Source organism: Amblyraja radiata, chromosome 3 (genome assembly GCF_010909765.2).
Source record: "Amblyraja radiata isolate CabotCenter1 chromosome 3, sAmbRad1.1.pri, whole genome shotgun sequence".
NCBI lineage: Eukaryota > Metazoa > Chordata > Chondrichthyes > Rajiformes > Rajidae > Amblyraja > Amblyraja radiata.
In genome coordinates, this window is record NC_045958.1 from 104,878,516 (window position 1) to 104,902,401 (window position 23,886).

Below are 23,886 nucleotides of genomic sequence, written 5' to 3' on the forward strand. Positions count from 1 at the left end.
AAGAGACTCTGTGCATCTACCCGATCTATTCCTCTCATGATTTTATACACCTCTATTAGATCACCCCTCATCCTCCTGCGCTCCAAGTCCCAGCCTGCTCAACCTCTCCCCGTAGCTGAGACCCTCGAGTCCTGGCAACATCCTCGTAAATCTTCTCCACACCCTTTCCAGCTTGAATACATCTTTCCTATAACATGGTGCCCAGAACTGAACACAACACTCTAAATGCGACCTCACCGACGTCTTATACAACTGCGACCTGGCCACCCGACTCAATACTCTGACTGATGGAGGCCAATGACCACCCTGTCTACCTGCGCTACACATATGGTCAAACATTGCCAGAAGGTTGGTGGTGGGCCTGTACAGAGAGGGTGAGGTTGAGGACATATCTCAATGAGAGGCTGAAGGGCCGAATGGCCTACTCCTGCACCTGCTTCTTTCAATGTTTCTATCTCAGAGGACCAAGGTCGTGCACGTACCTGGGGTTGGGGGCTGTGGCTTGTCCTGGGCTTTGCGGAATTGGTCCAGGTTGACGTTGGGGGGTCTGTTGGGCTTCTGGGGTGGGGCTCCGAGCGTCCAGATGGCGGGCAGGTTCTTGCGTTTGGGAGCGTTCGGATCCTTCGGCTCCCCCTCGCCCTCCTGTCCCGGGGCCTTGCCGGGGAGCGTGACCTGCAGCCTGGCGATCTTCCGGGCCCCGCCAACATCGTCCAGCCTGGGTTTGGGAGGGATGGTCTTCGGGGCCCAGGGCTTGGGGCCTTCCCCCTTGGCCTCTACGGCAGGCCAGGCCCCCGTCCCTGTCTTCTCCTCGGCCCCGCCCACCTTGGCCGGCTCCCCCGCGGGCTTCATCGGCCTGGGCGGGAAGGCCCCGCCGAGCCTGCTGCCGCCGCCCCCTCCCTCCTCCCTCCTGCCGCTCTCCGCGCTCTCTCTGGGAAGGCTGGCGCACTCGTTCCACGGCTTCAGCCCGGAGGCGGGCTTGGGGAAGGTGGGCTTCGACGGGCGTTCCACAACCGCCGTCCCGGACGGAGAATTGGCCACCAGGAAGGGGTTCTTGGAGAAGGAGGACGGTTTGGGGAAGTTCTCCCGAGGCGCGTTCTCCTTGGGCGTAGTCTCGGCGGCTGCGGTGGACCTCAACCCAAACTTGGCGAGCGCCGGCCTCTCTTCCTTGTCCTCCCTCTGGACGCAGAAGGAGTGCTTGGCCACCACACTGGGCTTGGGGAACGGGGGCTTGGGGTCTTTGGCTTCCCTCTGTGGCCCCTCCTGATGGGCCTTCAGGGCCGAGGGCTTGAGGAAGGCCGGCTTCTCCGCCACGGGGGCGGGGGGCCTGTCGATGAAGGAGCCGCCTGTCCTGTTCAGGGGGAACTTGGGGGCCGAGGGGCTTTCGAAGGCTGCCGCTTTGCTGGCGATGGAAGACATGTTTCTCCAAAGCGGAGGCTGTGGGCCGAGAGCCGTCTTCGGAGATCCTTGGGCTTGCTGGTCCGACACGGCCTTGTCATTAAACTTGGCCAACAGAGCCTTCACATCCGAGCGGCCGCCCTGTGGGACAGACAAGGCGAGGGAAGTGATCGTCAGGGAGAGAGAGAGAGAGGGGGGGGGGGGGGACGGGCGTCTCGGGGAGAGACGGGGCCCGAGGATTGGAGGAGGGCGGCGGGGCGGTGGTTTGGGCTTCCTGTCGGCGTTGCTAGGCGCATCCTGCGCGCCTCTCGCTGTGGTCAGCGCTGGCTTTGCAGCTGCTCCTGCAACGCTGCTGCTGCTGCTGTTGCAGCAGAGGCTCGGCAAGCATGCAGCCGCCCACAGCAGCGTTTCCTGCACTCTCTGGTGCAGGCTGCAAGATCAGCGGGGGGGGGGGGGGGGGGGGGGGGGAGACGGTGGAGGGAGAGGGATGGAGGGTGAAAGAGGGTGGAGGGATGAAGTGGAGGGAAAGACAGAGTTGGAGCGGAGGGAAAGAGAGAGAGGAGAGGGGAAGTGGGGGGAGAGCGAGGGAGGGAGGGAGAGAAGGAGGGGGAAGAGCGAGAGTGAGAGAAAGCGGGAAAGGAGGGAAAAAGTGCGAGACAAGGAGGAAGGGGTGGAATGAGGAAGGAAGAGGGAGGGGTGAGAGAATTGAGGGAGGGAGGGAGAAAGAGGGAGGAGGTGGAGGGAAAGAGATTTAGAGAGGAGGGAAAGAGATAGAAGGAGGGGGAGAGAGGGAGAAAGAGGGTGGGAGGGAGAAAGGGAAGGAGGAATGGAAAAAAGGGAGGGAGAGAGAGGGTTTACAAGAATGATCCCAGTCAGTAGTAGGTTAACATATGATGAGCGTTTGACGGCACTGGGCCTGTACTCGCTGGAGTTTAGAAGGATGAGGGGTGACCTCATTGAAACTTACCGAATAGTGAAAGGCCTGGATAGAGTGGATGTGGAGAGGATGTTTCTACTAGTGGGAGAGTCTAGGACCAGAGGTTACAGACACTGAATCAAAGGACGTTCCTTTAGGAAGATGCGGAGACACTTTTTATTAGCCAGAGGGTGGTGAATCTGTGGAATTCATTGGCACAGACGGCTGTGGAGGCCAAGTCAATGGATATTTTTTAAGGCAGAGATAGATAGATACTTGATTAGTACGGGTGTCAGGGGTCATGGAGAGAAGGCAGGAGAATGGGGTTTGGAGGGAGAGACAGATCAGCCATGATTGAATGGTGGAGAAGACTTGATGGGCCGAATGGCCTAATTCTACTCCTATCACTTATGACCTCATGATCATTGACACATCGACTCAGAAAACAATCACAAAAGAACAAATTATAGATCAATTATAAACTATAAATTATGTTCTGCTGTGACCTTGTCGGTTTCCTCCCACACTCCAAAGATGTGCAGGTTTGTAGGTTAATTGGCTTTTGTAAATTGTCCCTAGTGTGTGGGATAGTGCTAGTAGAACCAGGGGCCACAGTTTAAGAATAAGGGGTAAGCCATTTAGAACAGAGACGAGGAAACACTTTTTCACACAGAGAGTGGTAAGTCTGTGGAATTCTCTGCCTCAGAGGGCGGTGGAGGCAGGTTCTCTGGATACTTTAGAGGGCTAGATAGGGCTCTTAAAAATAGCGGAGTCAGGGGATATGGGGAGAAGGCAGGAACGGGGTACTGATTGGGGATGATCAGCCATGATCACATTGAATGGCGGTGCTGGCTCGAAGGGCCGAATGGCCTACTCCTGCACCTATTGTCTATCGTCTATTGACAAAAATTATTATTTCAAAAACATGCTTATTAAAAACCACGAGTGTAGGGTAGTGCACGAGGTGGTGTGTGGTGGTGCGTTGTTGAGGTAGGGTGAGCTTGGTACGGGTCGGGTCAAGGTTTAGGCTCAGGTCCGGTGTTGGCACGTGTACCAGGATGCAGAGGAAAGCTTTGCTTCCATTGCTTCTGTCATCAATGTAGCCATGATATCAGGAAAAGACACAGCACTGTACTGCTGAACAATCCTTGCATGTCGGGGATAGTCCTGATCGTTCAAACTACCTTTCCACTCCGTCTGTGTACACGCACGCACACACACACACGCACACACGGGGATAGTCCTGATCGTTCAAACTACTTTGCCTCTCCGTGTACATGCACGCACACACGCACGTACACACGTACTCGCACACACGCACGCACACACACGCACGCACACACGCACGCACGCACAATCGCACGCACGTAGACACACACACACACACGCACGCACACACACGCACGTACAGACACACACATACAGACACGCACACACACGCACGCACACACGCGCACGCACACACGCACGCACAATCGCACGCACGTAGACACACGCACACACACGCACGCACACACACACACACACAAACGCACGTACAGACACACACATACAGACACGCACGTTCACGCGCACGCGCACACGCTCGCACGCACACATACGCACGCACGCACACGCACGCACAAGCACAAGCACGCACACAAACACACACACATCCACTCACTCACACACTCATACACACACTCACACACAGATTCACACACACACTCACACTCAGCCCCTCCATGTATCTCCCATCTAAACACTCCACACTTTTCCAGCCCCCTACCCTCTCACTGCCTCCCCGACCTCACACTGGTACCACACCCACATCTCCCCCCCCCCCCCATCACTCCCATCTTGCCTCACCCTCCCTCACCCTCCCTACCATCACCTTCCTCTCTCCCTCAACCCTCACCTTCCCCACCCCTCCCTCCCTCATCTTTACCCTCCCTCCCCGTCCTCTCACCCCCCTACCTTCCCCTGCTCTCCACCCCTCCCCTCCTCCCCTCACTCCACCACCTCCTCCCCCTCACACTCCCCTCTCTCTCCACCACTCACCCCCACCACCTCCCCTCAATACCCCTCCCCCACCCTCCTTCCCCCGCTCTCTCACCCCTTCTCGCCTCCCCCCTCCCCCCTCCACTCAATCCCACCCTCATCTCCCCCTCTCACGCATCCCCAAAACAACTCTCACTGCCACCTCTCACTTCCTAGCCCACCCTCCCTCAAGTTCCTCTCTCCCTTAATTCCTCACCTCCCTCCCTCTGACTCGCACCAACACTGCCTGCCCCTCTCTCTCCAGACACAGTATCTCTCCACACGGTCCCTTACCTCCGAGGCGGGGGGAGTGTAGACAGAGGCTGGACCACGGGCTGGGGTCCGTCAATGAGGGCTGTGGGGTAAACTGCCCCTGGGTGCCCTCTGTCACACCCGAGTCACCCCAAGGGTGAGTGAATTCTCCCCTGGGTTGGGTCGGGTCGGGGCAGCTCAACAATCAGGAAGCAGCAAAGAGGAACTTTATGTGTAGGAAGGAACTGCAGATGCTGGTTTACACCGAAGATAGACACAAAGTGCTGGAGTAACTCAGCGGGACAGGCAGCATCGCTGGAGAGAAGGACCCTTCTTCAAACTGAGAAAGGGAAACGAGAGATACAGACGGTGATGCAGAGAGATATAGAACAAATGAATGAAAGATATGCCAAAATGGAACCTTATGCTCAACTTACAATAATTTAAAAAAGCACACCAGCCAACTCCACCCTCAATTCACGGGAACAAAACAGCAGGAGGTTTGAAACGAGCCGTCGCTTTACAGAGTTCGTTACCAGTAACCCAATGATTTCATAACAGAATTGAACCCAGCTTATAAACCACAAGCAGCAATGAGTTCACTGTGTGATGGGGCGGAGTCACCATAACCGGTTGTGTGACTGCCAGTAAGCTTCATGTGTAGGAAGGAACTGCAGATGCTGGTTTCAACCGAAGATAAAAGCTGGAGTAACTCGATACAATACCTTTTATTGTCATTTGAGCCTCAGTGAGGCTCAAACGAAACTCAGCGGGACAGGCAGCATCTCTGGAGAGAAGGAATGGGTGACGTTTTCGGGGCGAGACCCTACACCAGACTGAGAGTCAGGGGAGAGGGAAATGAGATATATACAGTGCCCTCCATAATGTTTGGGACAAAGACCTATCATTTATTTATTTGCCTCTGTACTCCACAATTTGAGATTTGTAATATTAAAAAAATCACATGGTTAAAGTGCACATTGTCAGATTTTAATAAAGGCCATTTTTATACATTTTGGTTTCACCATGTAGAAATTACAGCAGTGTTTATACATAGTCCCCCCCATTTCAGGGCACCATAATGTTTGGGCCACAGCAATGTCATGTAAATGAAAGTAGTCATGTTTAGTATTTTGTTGCATATCCTTTGCATGCAATAACTGCTTGAAGTCTGTGATTCATGGACATCACCAGTTGCTGGGTGTCTTCTCTGGTGATGCTCTGCCAGGCCTGTATTGCAGCCATTTTTAGCTTATGCTTGTTTTGGGGGCCAGTCCCCTTCAGTTTTCTCTTCAACATATAAACGGCATGCTCAATTGGGTTCAGATTGGGTGATTGACTTGGCCACTCAAGAATTGACCATTTTTTAGCTTTGAAAAGTTCCTTTGTTGCTTCAGCAGTATTTGGGATCATTGTGATTGTGATCATCATTCTTTGGAGCACAGAAGGTTAAGGGCGGGACTTCATAGAGGTCTTTAAAATGATGAGAGGGATAGACAGGGTTGACGTGGATAAGCTTTTTCCATTGAGAGTAGGGAAGATTCAACCAAGAGGACATGATTTGAGAATTAAGGGACAGAAGTTTAGGTGTAACAAGAGGGGGAACATCTTTACTCAGAGAGTGGTAGCTGTGTGGAATGAGCTTCCAGTGGAAGTGATGGAGGCTTGGGATCATTGTCTTGCTGTAGAGTGAACCGCCGGCCAATGAGTTTTGAGGCATTTGTTTGAACTTGAGCAGATAGGATGTGTCTGTACACTTCAGAATTCATTAATAATAATAATAATAATAATAATAATAATAATAATAATAATAATAATAATAATAATAATAATAAATACTTTATTGATCCCCTCAGGGAAATTCAGATGTCCAGAAGCCCCCAACCAACAAACTCACAGATTCAAAACGAACGCAGACAGAAAATACATAGAATACAATGTGGACACTACCTGAGAGCAATAAATATTTAAAAAGACCACTAATTAACAATTAAAAATTAAAAATTGCAAAAATGCATCCCCCTACAGCCTAGCGGTCCGAATTATAAAATCTAATGGCTGCAGGGGTGAAGGATCTCCTGAACCGCTCCGTTCTACAGGGCAGGGAGAGGAGCCGGTTGTTGTTCCGAGTGCTCTTTTGACTCTCCAGAATTACGTGGCGGGGACGCCCGGGGTTTTTCAGGATGACCTGCACCTTGTGCCTCATACGCCTCTCAAGCACATCCATCCCAGAGTCTACTCTCCCCTCCAGCACTGAGCTAGCTCGTTTAACCAGTTTGACCAGCTTCTTGTTGTTTTTTGCACTAATGCTGTTGCCCCAGCAGACAACAGCGTAGAAAATAACACTTGCAACCACATTGTTGTAAAACATGTGCAGCATATCATTACACACATTGAAGGATTTGAGCCTTCCGAGGAAAAAGAGTCTGCTCTGGCCTTTTTTGTAGAGGGAGTCAGAGTTGACAGACCAGTCCAGTTTGTTATCAAGGTGCACTCCAAGGTATTTATATGTCTGCACCACCTCAATGTCAGCCCCTGCAGCGTTGACCGGCTGAAGGGGGAGCTTGGACCTGCCAAAGTTAACCACCATCTCTTTAGTCTTAGTTGTGTTCAGGATGAGACAGTTCTCTTCACTCCAGTCACAAAAGGAACTGGTCAAGTTCCTGTATTCCTCCACCTGCCCGTTCCTTACACACGCCACAATTATGCTACTACCATCAGCAGTCGTATCATCAATGAAGATAAGTGAGCCAGTACCTTCAGCAGCCATACATGCCCAGGCCATAACACCCTCACCACCGTGTTTCACGGATGAGGTGGTATACTTTGGATCTTGGGCAGTTCCTTCTCTCCTCCATACTTTGTTCTTGCCATCACTCGGATATAAGTTAATCTTTGTCTCATCTGTCCACAAGACCTTTTCCCGGAACTGTGGTTGTTCTTTTAAGTACTTCTTGGCTGTAACCTGGCCATCCTATTTTTGCAGCTAACCAGTGGTTTGCATCTTGCAGTGTAGCCTCTGTATTTCTGTTCATGAAGTCTTCTGTGGACAGTGGTCATTGACAAATCCACACCTGACTCCTGAAGAGTGTTTCTGATCTGTCAGACATGTGTTTGGGGATTTTTCTTTATTATAGAGAGAATTCTTCAGTCATCAGCTGAGTAGGTCTTCCTTGGCCTGCCAGTCCCTTTGCGATTAGTAAGCTCACCAGTGCTCCCTTTCATCTTAATGATGTTCCAAACAGTTGATTTTGGTAAGCCTAAGGTTTGGCTGATGTCTCTAACAGTTTTATTCTTGTTTCTCAGTCTCATAATGCCTTCTTTGACTTTCATTGGCACAACTTTGGTCCTCATGTTGATAAACAGCAATAAAAGTTTCCAAAGGTGATGGAAAGACTGGAGGAAAGACTAGGTGCTGAGAGCTCTCTTATACCTGCATTAAGGTGGCAATTAAACGCACCTGAGCAATTACAAACACCTGTGAAGCCATGTGTCACAAACATTATGGTCCCTGAAATGGGGGGACTATGTATAAACACAGCTGTAATTTCTACACGGTGAAACCAAAATGTATAAAAATGGCCTTTAATAAAATCTGACAATGTGCACTTTAACCACATGTGATTTTTTTCTATTACAAATCTCAAATAGTGGAGTACAGAGGCAAATAAATAAATGATGGGTCTTTGTCCCTAACATTATGTAGGGCACTGTAATCGGGGATGTAGAGAGATATAGACCAGATGAATGAAAGATATGCAAAAAATAACATTGATGAAGGCAACAGGTGTGGATTAGGTGTAAACGAGCATTCATTTTCAATATCAATATTCATACCACTGGGAACGTAAGCAGCATCTCATATTTCACTTGGGCAGTTTACACCCCAGTGGTATGAATATTGATTTATCTAACTTCAAGTAACTCTTGCATTCCCTCTCACTCCATCCCTCCCCCGTCATCATTATACCAGCTTCAAAGTCGTCTTGTTGAGTCTCATTGTCTGTGACACATTTTCACCTACTCCACAGCAAACAATGGCCTGTCTTCTTTATCATCGTTATTTTTTTGCATATCTTTCATTCATGTGGTTTTGTAAGTCGGAGTGTCGGAGAGCACATTTTTGTCCATGCCAGACAAGTTGGCATTCTGAGATAAAGACAAAGGAACTCAGCGGGTCAGGCAGCATCTGTGGAGGTGAGACGCATAAAGCTGGAGTAATTCAGCGGGTCAGGCAGAACCTCTGGAGAAAAAGGAATGGGTGGCGTATGGGGTCGAGACCCTTCTTCAGCATCTGTGGAAGGGAATGGGCAGATGATGTTTTGGGTTAGGACCCTTCCTCATTCTGGCCATTCCCTCCACCATACGGTGCCTGACCCGCTGAGTTACTTTGCGTTTTGCTCAAGATCCCAGCATCTGCAGTTCCTTGTGTCTGGCATTCTGGGCTCGTCCCATTTGCCTGCATTTGGCCCACATCCCTCGAATCCCTTCCCATCCATATATCCATCGAAATCTCTTTACATTTTCCCTGTACACATGACAATGATAAAACCTTAACCCTTCCCCCATATTAAGTCGTAATTGTACCCACGTCGACAGCTTCCTCTGGCAGCTCGTTCCCGATACAGACTACCCTCTGAGTGAAAAATGTAGCCCCTGAAGCTCCCTCTTAAATCTTCCCCCTCTCACCTTAAACCTGCACCCTCTAGTTTTAGAATCCTCTACCGTGGGGAAAGTTCAAGCAGGAATGATTGAAAAGGGAAGAAAGAATTGGGGAAATAGATCACTTGATAAGTTCATAAGGTCATAAGTGATAGGAGCAGAATTAGGCCATTCGGCCCATCTAGTCTACTCCGCCATTCAATCACGGCTGATCTATCTCTTCCTCTCAACCTCATTCTCCTGCCTTCTCCCCATATCCTCTGACACCCATACTAGTCAAGAATCTATCTATCTCTGCCTTAAAAATGTCCATTGACGGCCTCCACAGCCTTCTGATTGACCCCTGATGGAATGGGAATAATGGGACTCGATGGGCTGAATGGCCTACTTATGCTCCTATGTCTTGTAGTCTCATACAGACTGTGAGCGTTCACTTTATCCACACCTCTCATGATCTTGTACACCTCAATAAGGTCACCCCTCAGCCTCCTACTCTCCAAAGGAAAATGTCCCAGCCTATCCAACCTCTCTCTGTAACTCAAGCACACAAGCCCAGGTAGCAAACACCCTGGTGAATCTCCTCTGCATCCTTGCCCAACAGTGACATCCCTAAGTCTCTGAAGACAGACTTAAAGTGCTGGAGTAACTCAGCGGGACAGGCAGCATCTCTGGAGAGAAGGAATGGGTGACGTTTCGGGTCGAGACCCTTCTTCAGACTGAGCCATCAGGGGAGAGGGAGACACAGAGATAAAGAATGTAAGGTGTGAAAACAAGAGTTAAAGGGGATGCAGATTAAGGAAAATGTAGAATAGATTGTTGTAATCTCGGGGAAGGTGACAATGAAGCTTAGAGATAAACATTTAATCAGGCAGACTGGTGGGAGAACTAGGGTGGGGGAGGGATGGAGAGAGAGGGAAAGCAAGGGTTACTTGATGTTAGAGAAGTCAATGTTCATACCGCTGGGGTGTAAGCTGCCCAGGCGAAATATGAGGTGCGGTTCCTCCAATTTGCGCTGGGCCTCACTCTGCCAGTGGAGGAGGCCCAGGACAGAAAGGTCAGTGAGGGAATGGGAGGGGGAGTTAAAGTGTTTGGCAACAGGAAGATCAGGTAGGCCCAGGCGGACTGAGTGGAAGTGTTCTCTCACTCTGCAACACTGCGACGGTCCAACACACACTCCCTCTCGCACACTTACTCACACCACTAGTGCAAGGAAACACCGCCACCTGCTGGTCTGGTTCCAATCTGCACCATCCTGAACTGCAAATATATCGCCGCTGTTTCTCCGACACAGAGTCCAAACTCGGGACCTCTCCCCATTAAAACACCTTCACTGCAAGGTCAGCAGTGGCTTAGGAAGGCAGCTCACCCCCCCCCCCCCCCCCCCCCCCCCTCCCTTCTCAAGGTGAGGGTAAACCAGACCAGACTCTCCATGATCAACTCCATCTACACTGAATGACACAGAATGCTGGAGTAACTCAGCAGGTCAGGCAGCATCTGTGGAGAACATGGATAGGTGACGTTTCACAGAGTGCTGGAGTAACTCAGCGGGTCAGGCAGCATCTCTGGAGAAAATGGATAGGTGACGTTTCGGATCGGGATCCTTCATCCCCATATCTTTCCTCCAGAGATGCTGACAGTATGCGGGGATCGCTGGTCGGCATGGACTCGATGGACCGAAGGGCTTGTTTCTGCGCGGTGTCCCTAAGCTAAACTAAACTAAATTAAACTGTGCCATGGGTGCAATGGGAAAGCCAAGAAAAGGGGAAGTTCAGGACGCAGAATTTATACCAACTCAGACATTTTGTGGCTTGGAATTCCCCTGTCATACCCTCTCCTCCCGCAGCAAGACCAGGAGGAAGGTCTAAAGTTTAATGGTTTGAGGAATCTCCATACTTCAGAGATACACAGGCCCTTCGGCCCACCATGTCCGCGCCGACCAGCGATCACCCCGTACACTAGCACTATCCTACACACTAGGGACAATTTACAATTTGCAGAAGCCAATTATAGCCTACAAACCTGCACGTCTTAGGGAGTGCGAGAGGAAACCGGAGCACCCGGAGAAAACCCACGCGCTCACAGGGAGAACGTGCAAACTCCGCACAGACAGCACCTGCAGTCAAGATCGAACCCGGGTCTCTGGCGCTGTGAGGCAGCAACTCTACCGCTGCGCCACCGTGTCGCCCCCTGGTCTTACAGCTCCAGTGATCTTGCATCAACATCTTGTACAGTAGGAATTTAGTGCCCAAACGCTAGCACTCACAGTGGAGCAGCGGGTAGAGCCGCTGCTTCACAGCGCCAGAGACCCGGGTTCGATCCTTACCTCTGTGTGGAGTTTGCACGTTCTCCCAGAGACCATGTGGGTTTCCTCCTGGTGCTCCGGGCTTCCTCCCACATCCCAAAGACGTGCGGGTGCGGGTTTGTAGGTTAATTGTATTCCCCTAGTGTGTCGGGAGTGGATGAGAAAGTGGGCTAACATGGAACTAGTGCTATCTCTCTAAATTAAAAACTTTGAATGTGGAATTGGTTGATGTACTGGTGTGGATTGAGAATCTATGTTCAGCAGAAAGGGAATAAATTATTGTTCTCAAGGTGAGAATGAACAGGTGTGATTAGTGAAGCCCCTGTCCCACTGTACGAGGTAATTCAAGAGTTCTCCCGAGTTTTCCCCTGATTCGAACTCCGAGAATGTCCGTAGCGGGTCCGTAGGAGTTCGTGGATGGCTCGTAACGGCTCGTACGAGTAAAAAGTAACAGTATTTTTCATCACGAGTATTTTTTTACTCGTGGACATTTTTTACAAGGATGAAAAAAGGTCATGAGTTTACCGGATGTCCCGAGTACCTACCGTTAGCATTACGAGCCGCTACGAGACATCCATGAACTCCTACGGACATTCTCTGAGTTCGAATCAGGGGAAATCTCGGGAGGACTCGTGAATGACCTCGAACTGTGGGACAGGAGCTTAAGTTTACAAATGACATTAAAGTGGGTGGTGTCGTAGACTATGAAGACCGTTATCAGAAATTACAGCAGGATCTTGATCAGCTGGGCAAATGGGCTGAGGAGTTGTTAATGGAGTTTAGTGCAGATAACTGTGAGGTGTTACATTTTGTTAAAATAAACCAGGGCAGGACCTTCATAGTAAAAGGCAGGGTCTTAGGGAGTATTGATGAGCAGAGGGATCTAGGAGTGCAGGGACATTGTTTCCTGGCAGTGGAGACATGGGTAGATAGTGTGGGCAGAAAGACTTTTGGTACATTGGCCTGCATCAGTTAGAAAATATGGGGTGTAGAGGTTTAGTTTAGAGATACCACGCGGAAACAGGCCCTTCGGCCCATCGAGTCCACGCCGACCAGTAACACTATCTGACACACTAGGGACAATTTACTTTTATACCAAGTTCAAGAATGTCCCTTGCAACCGCAGAAAATGCTACATGTGTCGCTTTACCTCCCCCCTCGACTCCATTCAAGAACCCAAGCAGTCGTTCTAGGTGCAACAGAGGTTCACCTGCAACTCCTCCAACCTCATCTATTGCATCCGCTGCTCTAGATGTCAGCTGATCTACATCGGTGAGACCAAGCGTAGGATTGGCGATCGTTTCGCCGAACACCTCCGCTCGGTCCGCATTAACCAACCTGATCTCCCTGTGGCTCAGCACTTCAACTTCCCCCTCCCATTCCCAATTTGACCTTTCTGTCCTGGGCCTCCTCCATGGCCAGAGTGAGCACCACCGGAAACTGGAGGAGCAGCACCTCATATTCCACTTGGGCAGTCGGCACCCCAGCGGCATAAACATTGAATTCTCCAATTTTTGGTAGCCCTTGCTGTCTCCTCCCCTTCTCAGCTCTCCCTCAGCCCTCTGGCTCCTCCTCTTCCTTTCTTCTTCCCGCCCCCCCCCCACCCTGCATCATTCTGTAGAAGGATTTTGGCCCGAAACGTTGCCTATTTCCTTCACTCCATAGATGCTGCCGCACCCACTGAGTTTCTCCAGCACTTTTGTCTACCTTTACTCTTATACCAAACCAATTAACCTGCAAACCTGTACTGTACGTCTTTGGAGTGTGGGAGGAGACCGGAGATCTCGGAGAAAACCCACGCAGGTCACAGGGAGAACGTGCAAACTCCGTGCAGGCAGCACCCATATTCAGGATCAAACCCGGGTCTCTGGAGCTGCAAGTGCTGTAAGGCAGCAACTCTACCGCTGCGCCACCTCATTGTTGGGAGGTCATGTTGCAGTTGTACAAGATGTCGGTGAGGCCAAAGAGCTCCTCTATAATCTTTGGGTGAGGCCACACTAGGAGTATTGTGTTCAGGTTTGATCACTCTGTTATAGGAAGGATGTAATGAAACTGGAAAGAGTGCAGACAACATTTATGAGGATGTTGCCAGCACTCGAGGGCCTGAGCTGCAGGGTAAGGTTGGGCAGGCTAGGACTTGCCTTGGAGCACAGGGGTGATCTTATAGGGGTGTATAAAAACATGAGGGGAATAGATTGGGTGGACGCACAGAATCTTTATCCTGGAGTAGGGGAATCATGAACTAGAAGGTGCAGATTTAAGGTGAGGAGAGGAAGATTTAATAGAAACTCAAGAGGCAACTCTATTTACACAGAGGTGGTGGGTGTATGGAACGAGCTGTCAGAGGTGGTAGTTGTGGCAGGGACAATAACAACATTTAAAAGACATTTGGACAGGTACGTAGATAGGACTGGTTTGACAATAGGTGCAGGAGTAGGCCATTCGGCCCTTCGAGCCAGCACCGCCATTCAAAGTGATCATGGCTGACCATCCCCAATCAGTACCCCGTTCCTGCTCCCCATATCCTTCTCCCCATATCCCCTGACTCCGCTATCTTTAAGAGACCTATCTAGCTCTCTCTTGAAAGTATCCTGAGAACCGACCTCCACAGAATTCCACAGACTCACAGCTCTCTGTGTGAAAAAGTGTTTCCTCATCTCCGTTCTAAATGGCTTACCCCTTATTCTTATAACTGTGGCCCCCTGGTTCTGGACCCCCAACATCGGGAACATGTTTCCTGCCTCTAGCGTGTCCAAACCCTTAATAATCTTGTATGTTTCAATAAGATCCCCTCTCAACCTAAGTTCCAGTGTATACGAGCTCCATTCTCTCAGCATATGACAGCCGCGCCATCCCGGGAATTAACCTTGCGAGGGATATGTGCCGAACTCGGGCCAGCTGGGACTGGTGTAGGTGGGACATGTTGGCCAGTGTGGACACGTCGGGCTGAAGGGCCTGTTTCCACGCTGCATCACTCTATGACTCCAGATTCAACCCCTCAGACACACACTCGGGGGGCAGTTTACAAAGGCCAACTAACCTACAAACCCGCACGTCTTGGGATGTGGGAGGAAACCAGGTCACCCGGAGGAAACCCACGCGGTCACAGGGAGAGCGTGCAAACTCCGCACACACACCCAGTCAGCAGTCGGTATCGAACCCGGGTCACTGGCGCTGCGAGCAATGGCTTAACCCGCTGTGCCACCGTCCCGCGGTTGATGTGTTATCCGAAGCTGAATCTGAAGTGGTGCAGATTTGGAGGCTAAACCAGGCCAGGACCTTCCAAAGAATGGGTATGACCTTGGAGAATGTTGCAGCAGGGCGAAGGCTGCGGACGTCAGTAGGATCAACAAGCTAATCAGGAAGGTACACAAAAATGCTGGAGAAACTCAGCTGGTGCAGCAGCATCTATGGAGCGAAGGAAATAGGCGACGTTTCGGGCCGAGACGTTGCCTATTTCCTTCGCTCCATAGATGCTGCTGCACCCGCTGAGTTTCTCCATCATTTTTGTGTACCTTCGATTTTCCAGCATCTGCAGTTCCTTCTTAAACTAATCAGGAAGGCTGGCTCTGTCCTGGGGGCAGAGTTGTAGTTAGATTCACGGGAGGTGGGTCTTGGAGGGGAGGATGCTCCTCAAACTGCGGAGCATCCTGGACAATACAGCTCACCCACCCCCTCCATGACACACTGGTCAACCTGAGGAGCACCTTCAGCAACAGACTGGTTCCACCAAGATGCAGCACAGAACGCCACAGGAGATCCTTCTTCCCTGTGGCTATCAAACTGTACAACTCCTCCCCTTCTGTCGTGGGGTAGACTGAGACCCCACCCCAACCTTTGCACATCCACAATCCTTTCCAAATAACCATATAACCATATAACAATTACAGCACGAAAACAGGCCATCTCGGCCCTACAAGTCCGTGCCGAACACTTATTTTCCCCTAGTCCCATCTACCTGCACTCAGACCATAACCCTCCATTCCTTTCCCATCCATATACCTATCCAATTTATTTTTAAATTATAAAATCGAACCTGCCTCCACCACTTCCACTGGAAGCTCATTCCACACAGCTACCACTCTCTGAGTAAAGAAGTTCCCCCTCATGTTACCCCTAAACTTCTGTCCCTCAATTCTCAAGTCATGTCCTCTTGTTTGAATCTTCCCTACTCTCAATGGGAAAAGCTTATCCACGTCAACTCTGTCTAACCCACTCATCATTTTAAAGACCTCTATCAAGTCCCCCCTTAACCTTCTGCACTCCAGAGAGTAAAGACCTAACATTCAACCTTTCTCTGTAACTTAGTTGCTGAAACCCAGGCAACATTCTAGTAAATCTCCTCTGTACTCTCTCTATTTTGTTGTCATCCTTCCTATAATTAGGCGACAAAAATTGTACACCATTCCACTTTCCACTCGTCACTTTAATGTCATGATTCATGTATCTTGTTGTGTTTTATGACTGTTGGCCGATCAGTTTCCCTCCTGGGATAAATAAAGTTCTATCGTATCGTATCATAGTTTAGCTGTTTAAAGCTACCCGTTCCACCTACTGCACCACTGTGCTTTCGAGTTCACCAACGCTTTCGATACCTGGTTCTGTACCTAACACAAGGCTTCTTCACTTCCTCCTTCTTGCCCCTTGTGCCCCTTGGGAACGAGGACAACTTCCTTCACTCTGGCCCCATGGGTGGTTGGTAACGGAAGAGGTTAATGTGGTAACCGCAGACTAACCCACCCCCCCCCCCTGGGACAGGAGACATCTGACTGGGGGTGGAGTGATTCTAAAGACACAGAGTCACAGAGACACAGAGTCAGAGACACAGAGACACAGAGACACAGAGACACAGAGACACAGTCACAGCGACACAGAGTCACAGCGACACAGAGTCACAGAGACACAGAGTCACAGATACACAGAGACACAGAGTCACAGAGACACAGAGACACAGAGATACAGTCACAGAGTCACAGAGACACAGATCACAGACACAGAGTCACAGTCACAGAGACACAGAGACACAAAGACACAAAGACACAGAGACACAGAGACACAGAGACACAGAATCACAGAGACACAGTCACAGAGACACAGTCACAGAGACACAGAGACACAGAGACACAGATACACAGATACACAGAATCACAGAGACACAGTCACAGAGACACAGTCACAGAGACACAGAGACACAGAGTCACAGAGACACAGACACAGAGACAGATACACAGAATCACAGAGACACAGTCACAGAGACACAGAGACACAGAGTCACAGAGACACAGACACAGAGACACAGAATCACAGAGACACAGAGAGATAGTGTGAAAACAGGCCCTTCAGCCCAACTTGTCCACACCAGCCAACATGTCCCATCTACACCAGCTCCGCCTGCCTGCGTTTGGCCCATATGTGACTACAATTTACAGGAGCGAGCATATGCAACATAGAACATAGAACAATTTGAGTTTAGAAGGATGAGGGGGTACCTCATTGGAACGTACCGAATAGTGAAAGGCTTGGATAGAGTGGATGTAGATGTTTCCTCTCTCCCTCCTCACTCTACCCCTCCTTCCCTCTCTCCCCCTCCCCACTCCCCTCTCGCCCCCTCCCCTCTCTCCCCCTCCTCCCTCCCCTCCCTCTCCCCTTCCATTTTCCCCCTCCTCCGTCTCCCCTTCCCTCGCTCTCCCTCCCATCTTTCTCTCTCCCACTCACCCCTCTCCGCTCCTCCACCTTCCCTCTCTCCCCTTCCTCCCTCTCATCGCTCTCCCTCCCCTCCCTCTCCCCTTCCTCCATTTTCCCCTTCTCCGTCTCCCCTTCCCTCTCTTTCCCTCCCATCTTTCTCCCTCCCCCTGCCCCCTCATCCTCTCCCCCTTCTCCCTCTCTCCCCTCTCCCCCCACCTCTCTCTCTCTCTCTGTGAGGGGAATCCAGCACGGAACATCCCAGAGCTGTGTGTGATCAACTCGGATAATTGAGAGTGTGAAGCTGTTCCACAGAGAACTATCAGCACCTCTCGTCTCACCTTCCAGCTGGGAGGCTGTGAAATGCTTCCTGTGATGTGGTGGGTGGATGGAATGAGCTACTGGAGGAGATAGCTGAGGCAGGGACTATAGCAACATTTAAAAGACACTTGGACAGGTCCATGGATAGGAAAGGTTTAGAGGGATACGGGACAAACACAGGCAGGCGGGACAAGTGTAGATTTAGACGAGATACAGCACAAAAACAGGCCCTTCGGCCCACCCATTCCGTACCGACTTTAGAGATACAGCGCTGAAACAGGCCCTTTGTCCCAACGACTCAGCTCCGACCAGCATCAAACCATACACTACTTCTGTCCTACACACACTATGGATAATTTACAATTCACAGCAGCCAATTAACCTACAAACGTGCACTTCCTCAGAGTGTGGGAGGAAACTGGAGCACCCGTAAAACCCACGCTGGTCACGGGGAGGACGTGCAAACTCCGTACAGACAGCACCCGAGGTCAGGATTGAACCGGGGACCTCTGGCGCTGTGAGGCAGCAACTCTGCCGCTGCGCCACCGTGCCGCCCCATCTTGGTCAGCATGGGCGTGTTGGGCTGAAGGGCTCGTGTCTGTGGCTCTATGAGTGTACTGTGGGTGTGAATCTACAGCTTTCCAGGAGTGTAGAGTGAACCAGGGGGCAGCAGAGAGAGCCGGTGACTGTGTCAGACACAACTTGGGCAGGAACTACCCTGCCGTATGCTGAGCAAAACACAAAGTGCTGGAGCAACTCAGCGGGTCTCAGGCAGCTATCTCTGGAGAACATAGGTAGGTGATGTTTCAGGTCAGGACAAATCCTGGATAAGATTAAAAGTGGAAAAGATAGGGTGAATGCACAGAATCTTTTACCCAGGGTAAGGGAATCAAGAACCATAACGTTATAAGTGATAGGAGTAGAATTAGGCCATTAGGCCATCGTCTACACCGCCATTCAATCATGGCTGATCTATCTCTCCCGCCAAACCCCATTCTCCTGCCTTCCCCCCATAACCACTGACACCCGTACTAATCAAGAATCTATCTATCTCTGCCTTAAAAATATCCACTGACAAATATCCACCACAGCCTTCTGTGGCAAAGAATTCCACAGATTCACCACCCTCTGATGAAATAAATTCCTCCTCTTCTCCGTCCCAAAAGCACGTCCTTTAATTTTGAGGCTTTGACCTCTCCCACTAGTGGAAACATCCTTTCCACATCCACTCTATCCAGGCCTTTCACTATTCAGTAAGTTTCAATGAGGTTACCCCTCATCCTTCTAAACTCCAGCGAGTACAGGCCCAGTGCTGACAAACGCTGATCATTGGTTAACCAGAGGATATGGGTTTAAGGTGGAGGGAGGGGGAAATATTTAATAGGAACCTGAGGGGCAACATTTTCACACAGAGAGCGGTGGGTGTATGGAACGAGCTGCCAGAGGAGGTAGTTGAGGCTGGGACTATTGCAACATTTAAGAAAAACATTTATACAGGTACCTGTACATGGATAGGACAGGTTTCATAGGGATATGGGCCAAACGCAGGCAGATGGGACTAGTGTAGATTGGGCATGTTGGTTGGTGTGAGCAAGTTGGGGCGAAGGGCCTGTTCCCATTCTGTATCACTCTAGGATGGGGGTGGCACGGTGGCGCAGCGGTAGAGTTGCTGCCTTACAGCGACAGAAGACCCAGGTTCGATCCTGACCTAGGGTGCTGCCTGTGTGGAGTTTGCACGTTCTCCCTGTGACCATGTGGGTTTTCTCCGGGTGCTCCGGTTTCTTCATACATCCTAAAGATGTGCGGGATTGTAGGTTAATTGGCTTCTGTAAAGTTGTCGCTAGTGTGTAGGATATTGTGTGTGTAGTGATCGCTGGTAGGAGCGGACTCGATGGGCAGAAGTGCCGGTTTCCACACTATATTTTTAAAATCTCAACATGTTCTAGCTAGAAGTCTCAAGTAACCACTAGAGGGGCAGGGGAGCATTGGTTAGCCCATCAAGGCTAGGCTGAATGGTCTCATACTATGTCACAGAAAGCCCCACAGATTAATGACTACAATTACCGAACTGCATGAGTGTTTACTGTGACTAATGTAAGCTCCTCAAGATTGCACTTGCAAACGTTTATACGGATGTTGTCAGGACCCGAGGCCGTGAGCTACAGGGAGAGGGTGAGCAGGCTGAGACTCTATTCCTTGGAGCGCAGGAGGATGAGGGGTGATCTTACTGAGGTGTACAAAATCACGAGGGGAATAGATCGGGTAGATGCACCGAGCCTCTTGCCCAGAGTAGGGGAATTGAGGACCAGAGAACATAGGTTCAAGGTGAAGGGGAAAAGATTTAATAGGAACCTGAGGGGGCAACATTTTCACTCAGAGGGTGGTGGGTGTATGGAACCAGAGAAAGTAGGGATTCCAGATTCAGGGACAGGTTCTTCCCGGCTGCTTTCAGGCAACTGAACCATCCTACCACAACCAGCGAGCACTCCTGAACTACTAGCTACCTCATTGGTGACCCTCGGCCAATCTTTGATCGGACTTTACAGGCTTTTTCTTGCACTAAATGTATAAGCTCCCTTATCATGTGTCTATACACTGTAAATGGGTCGATTGGAATCATGTATAATCTTTCCGCTAACTGGTTGGCATGCAACAAAAGCTTTTCACCTCGGTACACGTGACAATAAACTAAACTGAAACTGAACTGAAATAGATGGGGCAAGTATCGTAACAGCATGGAAAAAGGCCCTTCGGCCCATTTTCAAATTCCCATCCCACTCCCAATCTGACCGCCCTACAATCTGTGGATCCCTCAGAAGGTGGTGGGTGTGTGGAACGAGCTGCCTGAGGAGTTAGTTGAGGCAGGGACTATCCCAACTTTTATAAGACATTTGGATGGGTACATGGATAGGACAGGTTTAGAGGGATATGGGCCAAATGCGTGCAGGTGGGACTAGTTTAGATGGGACATCTTGATTGGTGTGGGCAAGTTGGGCCGAATGTATGACTGTGTCTCAATGAGCTAATCAGACCTTACGCATGATCAATGAGTCCATTAGGTTTCAGGTGTATCAGTGTAATACACCCTCTGGGTGTAATAAGTCTTTAGACATTAGAGATGCAGGTGGAACAGACCCTTTGGCCCACCAAGCCCACGCCAACCAGTCACTGAAAGTAAGCATGCAGGTACAGCAGCCAGTGAAGAAAGCGAATGGCATGTTGGCCTTCATAACAAGAGGAGTTGAGTATAGGAGCAAAGAGGTCCTTCTGCAGTTGTACTGAGCCCTAGTGAGACCACATATTGAGACACTGAAAGTACAGGAGGGGGAATGGGGGGGATGAATTTGGGGCGAACATTTCAATTCCACCCCCCCTCTCAGTCTGAAGAAGGGTCCCAAGCCCAAACATCACCTATCCATGTTCTCCACAGATGCTGCCTGACTCGCTGAGTTACTCCAGCACTCTTTGAAACGTCACCTATCCATGTTCTCCACAGATGATGCCTGACCAACTGAAGTTACTCCAACACTCTGTGAAACGTCCCCTATCCATGCCCACTGAGTCCGTGCGTTTGTGTGCGCTTGCATGTGTGTGTGTGTGTGAACAAGCCTTGGCATTTGGCTCGGCTTACACTCTGTCTTTCTCGATTTGAACACGGCATGCAAATCCCTGCCAGCCCCTTGGATCTGTGAGTGTAAACAGCGGTGGGGAAGGGTGGGTCAGCGGGCAGGGGGTTAATGACCAGGGGGTGTGCCAGCAGTGCACCACCACGCGTCAGGACAGTCTGCGTCCGAGTCGACACACACTCACCATGGCTGCAGCCGACCAGAGTTCCTGCTTCCACCTCCTCCTCTCACTCCCAGCTCAGCATTTCACAGTTCCTCTTGCCGACTCTTGCAGGAAATTATCTCAGCGCACCGTGACTTTGGTGGAGACTTCCCGGCAATAACATCACTTGGAGTTGCCCACTGCTGTGTGGGCTGATGTGGAGGCAGGGTTATGGGAGGGGCAGCTTTCTACATACACCAGCAAATAGGCTCTGTGATAAAACACTACCCACATGTTGACACATGCTCGCACAAAGACTGATGCATAAACTTAGTGTAGACTAATATAAAAACTCGTTTAGATTAGAGATACAGCACGGAAACAGGCCCTTCGGCCCACCTAGACCAGCCATCCCCGCACACTGACACTATTCAACACACACTAGGGACAGATGCTGCCTGACCCGCTGAGTTACTCCAGCACTCTGTGAAACGTCACCTATCCATGTTCTCCACAGATGCTGCCTGACCCGCTGAGTTACTCCAGCACTTTATTTATTTTTGTAAACCAGCATCTGCAATTCCCTGTTTCGACACATATAGACTTGCGGGCACAAACATTCAGAGATGCGTACAGTACACAAACACACAGCTGGTGGAGTCATTGACTCCCACAACCCTGGTTCGATCCTGACCTCAGGTGACGTCTGTGCGGTGTTTGTACTTCTCCCTGTGACCATGTGGGTTTACTCCAGGTGCTCCGGTTTCCTCCCACATCCCAAAGACGTGCAGGTCTGTTGGTTGATTGGCGTCTGTTTAGATTCAGATGAGGTTATAGTCCTGTGCGCCAAGTTCCTTGTTGGTGTGAATGGCCCCCAGGGTGAGGGGTAGGAACTGGGGGGAGTTAATGGCAGAGTGGGAGAGTAAAAAATGGGTCAGTGTTGAGTGTGTGGGCCGAAGGGCCTGTTTCCCTGCTCTTTCATTCTAGGACCACGCTTGTGTGAACGCACACACATAATCACACCCTTGTGCAGACACAGGCATACAGGAAAATGAAGATGAATTCAATACAGGTCATTATGCTCAATCAGTCTACTCTCAATCACATGTAAGGTATTGATATCAGCTTATTATCATCACGTACCCTGCACTGCAAAGAGAAAGAAAACAATATATGCATTATATAGTGTTACAGCGGCAGAGTAAGTGCAGATAAAAAAAAGTGCAAGGGCCGCAATGGGGTAGATTGGAAGATCTGGACGACACCCTCAGCAGATGAAAGGTTCGTTCAGGAGCCTGATAACAGAGGGGAAGACGCTGTTCCTGAGTCTGGTGGTGCGCGTTTCAAGCTTCTGCACCTTCTGCCGGACGGGAGTGGGGAGAAGAGAGAATGACCAGGTTGGGACAAGTTTGCTGTTTTCCCGAGGAGGCATAAAGTGCTGATGGGGTCAATGGTGGGGAGTGTGGTTTGTGTGATGGACTGGGCTACATCTACAATGGTGGGGAGTGTGGTTTGTGTGATGGACTGGGCTACATCTACAATGGTGGGGAGTCTGGTTTGTGTGATGGACTGGGCTATATCTACAATAGTGGGGAGTGTGACAATAGACAATAGGTACAGCAGTCGGCCATTCAGCCCTTCGAGCCATCACCGCCATTCAATGTGATCATGGCTGATCATCACCAATCAGTACCCTGTTCCTGCCTTCTCCCCATATCCCCTGACTCCACTATTTTTAAGAGCCCTATCTAGCTCTCTCTTGAAAGCATCCAGAGAACCTGCCTCCGCCGCCCTCTGAGGCAGAGAATTCCACAGACTCACCACTCTGTGAGAAAAAGTGTTTCCTCGGCTCCGTTCTAAATGGCTTACTCCTTATTCTTAAACTGTGGCCCCTGGTTCTGGACTCCCCCAACATCGGGAACATGTTTGCTGCCTCTAGCGTGTCCAAACCCTTAACAATCTTATATGTTTCAATGAGATGCCCTCTCATCCTTCTAAACTCCAGAGTGTACAAGCCCAGCTGCTCCATTCTCTCAGCATATGACAGTCCCGCCATCCTGGAAATTAACCTTGTAAACCTACGCTGCACTTCCTCAATAGCAAAAATGTCATTCCACAAATTAGGGGACCAAAACTGCACACAATACTCCAGGTGTGGTCTCACTAGGGCTCTGTAAAACTGCAGAAGGACCTCTTTGCTCCTATATTCGATTCCTCTTATTATAAAAGCCAACATGCCATTCGCTTTCTTCACTGTCTGCTGTACCTGCATGCTTACTTTCATAGACTGATGAACAAGGATCCCCAGGTCCCGTTGTACTTCCCCTTTTCCCAACTTGATGCCATTTAGATAGTAATCTGCCTTCCTGTTTTTGCTACCAAAGTGGATAACCTCACATTTATCTGCATTAAACTTCATCTGCCATGCATCCGCCCACTCCCATAACCTGTCCAAGCCACCCTGCATTCCCATAGCATCCTCCTCACAGTTCACACTGCCACCCAGCTTTGTGGTCTGTGTGATGGAGTGGGCTACATCTGCAATGGTGGGGAGTCTGCTCTGTGTGAT

General features: G+C 50.2%; 1 protein-coding gene across 5 annotated transcripts in view; it reads right to left on the bottom strand.

The window, feature by feature from the left end:
- fyb1 (FYN binding protein 1) overlaps positions 1–21,508 on the bottom strand; it is a 106,045-nt gene extending 84,537 nt beyond the window's left edge. For 2 of the 5 annotated variants that reach the window (XM_033018498.1, XM_033018494.1), the window contains exons 1-2: positions 21,360–21,508; positions 483–1,536 (exon numbers count right to left, since the gene is read on the bottom strand). In XM_033018498.1, coding sequence (XP_032874389.1) covers positions 483–1,536; positions 21,360–21,362 — 1,057 coding nt within the window. In that variant the 5' untranslated portion in view covers positions 21,363–21,508. Of the gene's footprint in view, positions 1–482; positions 1,537–4,624; positions 4,771–5,019; positions 5,170–21,359 lie in introns of those variants that run through there. The other 3 variants (XM_033018495.1, XM_033018497.1, XM_033018496.1) reach the window with 3 other exon arrangements.
- Between the last annotated feature and the right edge of the window lie 2,378 nt (positions 21,509–23,886).